General features: G+C 52.9%; 1 protein-coding gene and 1 long non-coding RNA gene across 2 annotated transcripts; one reads left to right on the plus strand and one right to left on the minus strand.

Annotated features, from left to right (window-relative positions):
* Window positions 1–205: 205 nt before the first annotated feature.
* Window positions 206–2,712, minus strand: ID2 (inhibitor of DNA binding 2). The gene is made up of 3 exons (XM_047782700.1): window positions 2,217–2,712; window positions 1,767–1,830; window positions 206–980 (listed from the first exon to the last, which is right to left on the minus strand). The coding sequence occupies exons 1-2, from the start codon at window positions 2,562–2,564 to the stop codon at window positions 1,774–1,776; spliced, it is 405 nt and encodes a 134-aa protein (XP_047638656.1). The 5' UTR covers window positions 2,565–2,712; the 3' UTR covers window positions 206–980; window positions 1,767–1,773.
* A 148-nt stretch (window positions 2,713–2,860) lies between these two features.
* Window positions 2,861–4,627, plus strand: LOC125128364 (uncharacterized). Its single transcript, XR_007135209.1, has 2 exons — window positions 2,861–2,914; window positions 3,092–4,627. It is a non-coding gene; the product is annotated as an uncharacterized LOC125128364 (long non-coding RNA).
* Window positions 4,628–8,451: the final 3,824 nt, after the last annotated feature.

Consider the following 8,451-nt stretch of genomic DNA (forward strand, 5'->3'; position numbering starts at 1 on the left):
AGGACTTTCCAGCCCATCAGCTCTCCCAAAAAGCAGCAGCAGCCCTTTGCCCCAAAGTGCTCCTTCTGACCACACATCTGATAAGGGGCTTCTCTGCACACAGGTTCCAAGACTTGGGGGGGGGGGGAGGGAAAGGGGTGAGGGGTTAAATAAAATGGCCAGACAGAGAAGGAGAGCATCTTAAAAATCATTCGGAATTCAGGTGTTGATTTCAGACATGTTTTTATTATAATCTTATACAGTCTACATAAATTTGAACTTGTATTTATTTGGGTTCAGTTATAACATAGCATGATAAAAATCAAAGCACTGGTCCTCTGAAATAAAGCAGGCAATCACCATTCAATAAACACACTTGATTTATTTTGTATAAAAGGGTTAAGTTTACAACTAAACTTTTATAAAAAGTTTAGCATGAATAAGTACATCATTACACTTTGATGCAGAAATTGACATCTCTGCCGCTGTACAAGGAAACTCTAAGGAAAGAGTTCACGAGGTTTCACTCAATATATATATATATTTATATATAAATATATACACAGCATTCAGTAGGCTTGCGTCAAAAAGGTAATTTCTGACCGAAAGACTTCATGTAAGTAACTGAATACTGGATCCTTCTGGTATTCACGCTCCACCTTTGAAAAAAGGCAAAGTCTGCTTAAATTGGGCAATTCCTTGTGATTTTAACGTTTTTCGCTCCCCATGGTGGGAATAGTATATAAAGAAAACCTTCCAACTGCAGAAAGGGCATTTAAAAGTCTTTTTCATAAATAACTAGTACACAGTCCAGGTCAGAGAACACTGGGCAAGTCGACCGTTCTTAGTTTTCCTTCCATTTTTTTTTTTTTTAAAGGTCCATTTGACTTGTCCTCCTTGGGAAATGGTTGAAAAATAAGTTCAGCGCCTTAAAAGAGCCTGTGGATTTGTTGCTGTTGTTGTGCAAAGGGGGTGGTGGGGGGGGAAAGAGTCATGAACACCTGCAAAAGATCGAGAGAGAAAGGATTGTTTAGGAGATTTTAACCTAAGGGCAGAGGCGGGCAGACTGGCGCCAGGAGGAAGCCGCAGTTTGAACATTTAACCAAACACTCAAACATTGGGCAAACCCTGGCGTCCACAGATGCAAGACACACACTCGGCCTCGACAGCGCAAATTAAACATTAAAATAGCAGAGACTCAGGCGAAAAACTTCCCAATGCAATCTCCTATTTGGATCTCCAGCGGCAGGGCTCATAGGCGCCAGTCTGCTTCTTGTAACAATTATTTGATTGAAAACAGCCCTTTAGTTAACAGATTGGGAAGTCGGAATCCCACATCACAGGGGCTGAGGCACAGGGCAGCAATGCTTGGCTAGCCTGGTCCCAGAGGGCTGGAGTTTTCGGGAGGGAGGATCCCGATGGAATTTGCGGTGATAAGATTAATTACACGGGGGTTAGTACCTCGTAGTACCAGAGCATGAGCAGAAAACAGCCCAGGCATGATACGGGCACATAAAAACCGGGACACAGTTTCCTCTGCCACCTTCCATAGTTACTGACATTTTTTTTTTTTTTTTTAAGGACAATCTTCCATGATTTTGAGTAACAGGAGCCAGATGCCTCTTCACATCTAGTACACGTAAACAATGTACTACGTGTAATACAACCAAGTACACGTTCATCTACCAAACCCAACATTTTACAGATTCGCAAGTACACGCGCGCGCGCGCGCGCACACACAGCCCGAGTGCCGGTTCACCGACCGGAGGCACAAGCAAACACTCACCATTTATTCAGCCACAGAGCGCTTTGCTGTCACTTGACATTAACTCAGAAGGGAATTCAGAAGCCTACGAGAGAAAGGGGATAAAAGGCTCGACGTTAGACAACTTCAGGAGAAAGGGCTTTTTTTTTTCCTTTTCTTTTTTTTTTCCAAGTAGCCCATAGAACAGCAAGTTCCAGTAAAGACGTTTACGCTAATTGCAGACTCAAAGATTGATGCGTTAACCTCTCAGAACTAACCTATCAGCAATTTCCCGCATAACTCAATCTACAGCAGATTTGTAAAAAAAAACAAAAAACAAAAAACAAAAAAACCCCTAATAACAATGAAGTTAATTAGCTCATTTGTGAGTCACCGACTGCGGCCGGCGGTCTCGACAATGGGTCGGCCAGTGGCAGCCCAGGCATCGCCCGGCTGCGCGGCCGCGAGCGGGGCACCGGGAACAGGTCTTACCTGCAAGGACAGGATGCTGATGTCCGTATTTAGGGTGGTCAGCGGCGTCCTGGATGCCTGGCTCTGCCCGGGTCGCTGGTGGTGCAGGCTGACAATAGTGGGGTGCGAGTCCAGGGCGATCTGCAGGTCCAAGATGTAGTCGATGACGTGCTGCAGGATTTCCATCTTGCTCACCTTCTTGTTCTGAGGGATGCTGGGCACCAGCTCCTTGAGCTTGGAGTAGCAGTCGTTCATGTTGTACAGCAGGCTCATCGGGTCGTCCACCGGGGTTTTGCTCCGGGAGATGCCCAGGCTGTGGTCCGAAAGGCTGTTTTTCCTAACGGACCTCACTGGACTGAAGGCTTTCATGCTGACCGCAGGAAAGAAGAGACCGGGAGGAGGGAGCGGGCTGCCCCGGAGCTCAGGACGCCGCCGCTGCCGCCGCTGCCGCCGCCTCCGCCGCCTGCAGAGCTTCCTGCGCTCGGCACCAGGCTCGGCTCAGAACGAAGCACGGAGCCCGGCCCGGCGGCTTTTATCAGCGCTCGCCGGGGCCACACGATCCGGCTTCCTTGCGTCCCCATTGGTGGAGGGCGGCGCGTCCATCAGGCCGGGCGGGCACCCCCATTGGCCGGCGCGGGCGCGGGGCGAGCGCTCGGTCCTTCCGCGTTCGCAGCCAATCCCCGCGGCGCGAGCCCAGCTGGGGTGGTAAATAGAGTACAGTAAGCGCCGGGCCGGAGGGGAGCGCAGGGGAAGGGGAGGGCTGGGAGGGAGAGAAGCGGGTGGGGGTAGAGGAGGGGGTCGCGGACAGGGTGGGGGAGGGGGAGACCCCAGGAACCTAAATGTGCATCTCAATCCCCTGCTAATCCCAACGGCGAGGCCGGACTCTCTTCCCTAAGGTGTCTCCCGAGGAAGCCTTCTACACCTCGGGGCTTTGAGCATCCCTAAAATCACAGCCACCGAGGCCAGGTCTGCGCAGCGGAGGGAAAGCCACCACGGTCCCCTGCGCCCCACGGAACGTCAGCAAGATAGAAAGCATTGCTGAAGAAAGTGAAAACGCACATAAGTTTGCCGTCGCCAAGTGACGTCTGTAGTGTGAGTTGGGTCTCTTAAGATAAGGAAAAGCTTTGTAAAAAACAAAACCAAAATCACCCACGCGCGCATTCAACGACAGGTTTAGTGTGGGATCGTGCAACTCGGAGCAACGCAGGAGGCGTTGTTGTAAACTCGGTTAAGGGAGTGCTTATTGGAAACTGTGCTGATCGCTGAGGAGCTCTGAGCGCAGGACGCTTTCTGGCTTCCTTTTCTAGAAGGAGGAAGGGCTATCTATGATAATGATCCTACGAAGCGGAAATCATTAGGAGAATTTGCGTATGGAAGCTGTATTTACGTACACTGCCTTGAGAGGCTGCCAGTCTGTCCTCTGCAGTGTAGGTGGCAAAGTAAGGTGATTAATTATGCACAAGTCGTGATTTCTGGTGTCACATTCCAGTCCTACTGTATTTTTAAAGCTTTGTGACAGGTAGGTGGCTCCAGCCAGTGGTCGATATCTTCACATTGTTGTTGTTGTTTTGTTGCTGTTGTTGTTGTTGTTCTTTAAATCTGTCGTGTACCAAGTTTGGACTCTTTTCAGCACTAGCCTTAGGGGCAGGTTCAGGTTGTTTCCTTCCCTCTTTTCCCCTATTAAGTCTTGAAGAACTCATCCTGCCATCTACATTTTTTACAAAGCTTGGAGTTACTTGCTCAAATACTTTTCAGTTAATTCACACATTAATTCTAGCTTAACTGAAGACCATGGTAAATTAGTGTTTTGAAAACCCTATTTCTCTAGAATACAATAAGCTAGAAAATCTGAGACAACATGATATCTCTAAGTATCTTACGTTTTGTCTCAATCTCCTTTGCACTTGGCGGGGGGCGGGGGGGGGGGCAGAACTGGATAAAAAGCAAAGTTTAATAATGGGGACACAGTATTTTTCCCATCAATTAATGATGAACTCTTCAGCTGGTGGCCCGAGGGTCTGGTCTCTGACACCAGTTGCCGCCAGGCGCCTGCCTCGGGGCTTCTCTCGAGGGAGGAAGAGCTGGTGGCAATGAGGTGGGTGTCACTTTCAGAAAATCCAGCCGCTTTGGTTTTGGAGGATGGAGGTGGATGGTTCCCTGACCCGCAGCGAAATCTGCTCAGGGCCTGGCCGGGAAAATGAAGCCTGCAATTCTGTTCCTGACAGTATTCGATTAAAAACCTCTCCTCTGATAATAAGTCTGGAAATGATTTCATACCCGAGTCCCCCACAGTTCGAGCCTTTTGATGTACTTTGTGTGCATGTGTTTCTGTCACATACGTGCCACAGTGGAACAGATTTTGTTTTGACACTATTTTGGTTCATGATGTTATACTTTGACTATTTTACAATAATAGCCAATGTAAACAAACATCTTTGGGATTCTCAAATTATTACTTGTGATTCTTGGACATTGCAGCTCTGCGATACTGACGCATGCCTAGCTTTTTCCAAGGACACCGTATGTTAACGTCCCTGCCAGCCTCATTATCCCTACAGCCAGGCTCTGGGCTGGTTCCTAATGAGCGCTGTGCAGTATTACTTTACACACTTGCAAAGTTGATTAAGGCAGTGCCTGCTCCCCTGATCATTTTTGGACCCTGCTGTAGTAAAATTGCTAAATACGCTAAAAGTTTTCTGGTGTATCTTTCTTTAGCGGCCATGTCAAGAGTCCAGTCAGCCTGACTGTGTTGAATTTGATTCGACTGGCAGGCTACCCAGTTCCATGTTCATTTAAAGATCATTTTAAGGGGATTATGAGCCTGTATAAGTTAATGATTAAAAAAAGGCCCAGGTGACTAGTATGGCTAGCTCAGCAAGCCCCATACGAAATTCCCTTTAAAAGTATGTTTTCGTCGGGTAATTGGTGTTGGAGCAGCATTTTCGGGGTGGGTTACAAGGCACCGAAAAATCTGTCAATTGGTTCGCATCTGCGGCCTCTAAAGCTGCAGAGGGCCCTGAATTCGCTAGATCCTTGGGTGGTGGGAAGGTGTGAATGGCTTCCGGTGTGTGTGTGTGTGTGTGTGTGTGTGTGTGTGTGTGTGTGTGTGTGTGTAGGGGGGGAGATGCTCTCGCCCCCTACTTAAAGGCACACGCCTGCCCTGGAAGTTCCCCCACCCTGGTTCCAGGGCTCCCTTCCTCGGTCTCCACCCCAGGCCCCGCCGCCGGCTCCCAGGGCGACCAGCTCCTCGCTGTAATCAGAAGCAGCTCCGGGCTGGGCCGGCCGGGCCGCCTTTGCAATCCCCGCGTGATGCAACGGGGGGCGGGAGGAGCCTGCGGGGTCGGCGGGGGTGGGGGGGGGGGTCCTCCAAGTCCTCCCTGCACATCTGGCGCAATTGGGAGCGCTCGCCTTTCTTCCCCCCGGTTTTGTTCTCACAGCTGTGTCCATTCCGCCCGTGACCCCCCGAGTGATCCCTGACAGGTGATGAATTGGCAGCGGTGGCGGCGGCGGCGGCGCGCGGGCCAGGCCGCGGCGGGGCCGGAGCCGGAGCCCCGGAGCAGACTCTCTGGCGCCAGGCGCGTGACGCCGCCCATTCACGCCGCCCTGCAGCCTTGTCCTCGCGGCGCCGCTCAGGCGGCTGCCATGGCAACCGCGCCGTCACTCAGCGCGCGCGCCCAGCTGATCAATGCCTGCGAGGCCCGGCCGTCCCAGGCTCGCCCCGGCCCGGCCGCCCGGCCCGCGCGCACCTGCAGCCGCTGCACGTCTTAAGTTTCGAGCGATTTGGGGGAAGGAAGGAGGACCTAGAAGCAAAGGGGGCGGGGGGTTGGGGGCGAAGAGAAACAGCCGGGAGAGGGAGAAGAAAGAAATCTTCCTTGTGCAGAAGGAGGCGTAATGTGGCTTAGAGGTTGCCAAAGCAAAAGGTTTTGCTTTATTTTATTTGTTTTTGCAATCCAGGCGTTCAGGGTGGGGCTGGCGCGAGGGAAGGGCGGATGGGGAGAAGGTGACTTAGTGGATGGCGAGATTTATTTATTCCTTTGGAACCTCCGGGATATGACTTTGATGCTGGACTCCCCCGAATGCCTTTGAAGGAACCCTCACTCCCGCTCCCCCCCCCCCCATCATTGGCCCCTGCCTGCCTTCCTTCTCAGAACCCTTGGAGGTTGCCCTAAAAACCTACAGATTTTTCCATAACAGTCGCCCCCCGCCCCTCGGAGGTGCAGCAGGGTCCGCGCCTCCCAGCCTCAGCGCGCCAACGGACCCGCGTCCGCGTCCTCATTACCACTACAAAGCCAGGCAAACTTTGCCCCTTTTTAGCTGAGAACATCAGGAGGCCAGAAAGTTCCCAGTTAGCCCGCAGGACGCAGACGCCCCCACGCTCCCAACTTTATCTCTAGGGAAAGTTCCATTTTAAGAACCAGATGCCAACATTCCCGGACAGTTTATGGCATCCGGATCCCTCAAGGGTGCGCATCTGCAGTTTAGAGTGTTAGCAGCAGTTATTTATCGTCTGTCCTGCCGAGGAGTTGCTGAACGGGGATGTCCTCTGCTGGCCCTAAGACCGCGGGGGTGGGGGTACGACTCTTCCCGGTCCTGTTATCTGGTTTAGCAGAGTTTGTTGTGGTTTTCGAGGAAACGGCATCTGGATTACATAAGGATTCAAGTTTTTGCTGTACTTGTTTATTTAATACCTTGGCAAGAGGCAGCCCTTGCCCTGAAACCAGATAACCGAATTTGGGTTTAAAACCAGCCTTAGATGAGGGGCAGCGGCGGGGGGGGGGGGGGCGAGAAAACGAGCAAAACCGCAAAAAACAAACAAGGGGATGTTTATTTTTCTCCTTTTGGGTATTTTTGAAGACCTGCCTAACCTCTCCTACTTCTTGTCGCGCACAGCTAATAAATTGCATTAACAAAACGCTTGAGCTACTACAATGGCTTAACAGCCATCCCTCCCCCGCCCGCTACCATCGCAGCCCTAATTCCTTCTAGGATTCGCGCGCCGTCCTGTTTGCCCAGAGATCGCAAGAGCACCAGGAAAAACGCCGTGCTAAATCCAATTGCTTTCAACCGTCTGATCTGGGAGGGAGATCACCTTTCAGACCCTTTCAAAGAAAGCAAAGTTTGGGAAGTTTGGCAGAGGGGCCGATTTAACTACCAGCACGGCCAATATTTGGTTACAAATGCTGTGAAGTGCCCCGATTTGTGACTGCGTTTGATTTTCACAAAGGATTTTCCTGTGACTTTTGTTCCGGTCACCAAATTAAAAAAGAAAATTAACTTGAGCAAGAGATAAGGTCTTGGGAAACAATCCCCGACCGCCGGAGAGCTGGCGGGCGCGGGGCTGGCGTCGCCGAGTCTGAGCCTCCCCGAGGCGCGCGTCGCGGGGTCCGGCCCCCGCAGGGACCCCGGGTCACCGCGGAGACCCCGGGTTGCCGCCCACAGCGCGCCGCCTGCTCGGGCCGCAGCGCCCAGGCCCCCGGGACTGCCCACTGGCGTCCGTGGGAATCCGCAGCCGCCCTCCCCGGCCGGCGACGAGGGCGGGCTTGTCCGGAATCAAGCTGCATCTTAATATTATAATACGGCACCAAAAGCAAAACCCCAGGCCGGGCTTGCGAGTCCCTAACAAGAAACACATTGTCCGCTTCCCTCCCGCCCCCCCCTTCTTGGCCGAAGCCACGTTTGCGCGCCGGCCGCGATGCCCCTGCCAAGTCCATGACTTCAGAGCGGAGGAACCCGCCCCGCACCACGAGCGCGCCCGCCCGGCGGCCACCCCGCCGCGCCCCGCCGCTGTCCCGCCGACAGGTCTGGGGCTCAGGCCGGGGCCGGGGCGCGCTCGGCGGCGGACACGCGTCCTGCGCCCGCGGCGCTTTTGGCCACTGCCCTTTCCCGACCGGGGAGGCCGCCTCTGGGGCACCGGTGGCACCCAGGAGGCGCCAGCGCGCATAATTCTAAACGCTGGTCTCTTCGGTTGGCCGGTGGAAAGACGTTGTTTTTTAAACGATTTGAAATCCTTCTCTCCACGCTCCCCCGGCCCCCCCGCCAGTCTTTGAGGCTTCCACTCCCACGTCCCAAAAAATGATAATTTACGATATTTCTTCTCCCCAGTTGGAAATAGCACGAGGGTTCTGTAAGCCCCCTGACTCCTGTCACAGGTCACTGCCACCCTTGTCCGCGAGAGGAGACAGGACCTAGGACAGCATTTTCGGGAGGTGTGCTGGGGACCCAATCCGCAGCGGGGACCCGCGGGGAGCAGTCCCTG

Source organism: Phacochoerus africanus, chromosome 5 (assembly GCF_016906955.1).
Source record: "Phacochoerus africanus isolate WHEZ1 chromosome 5, ROS_Pafr_v1, whole genome shotgun sequence".
Taxonomy (NCBI): Eukaryota; Metazoa; Chordata; class Mammalia; order Artiodactyla; family Suidae; genus Phacochoerus; species Phacochoerus africanus.

Coding starts and splice junctions, on each gene's coding strand:
- ID2 (XM_047782700.1), bottom strand. CDS start 2,564: ATGAAAGCCTTCAGTCCAGTGAGGTCCGTTAGGAAAAACAGCCTTTCG. Junction 1,831..2,216: donor TCAGCATCCTGTCCTTGCAG/GTAAGACCTGTT, acceptor TTTCTCTCGTAG/GCTTCTGAATTCCCTTCTGA.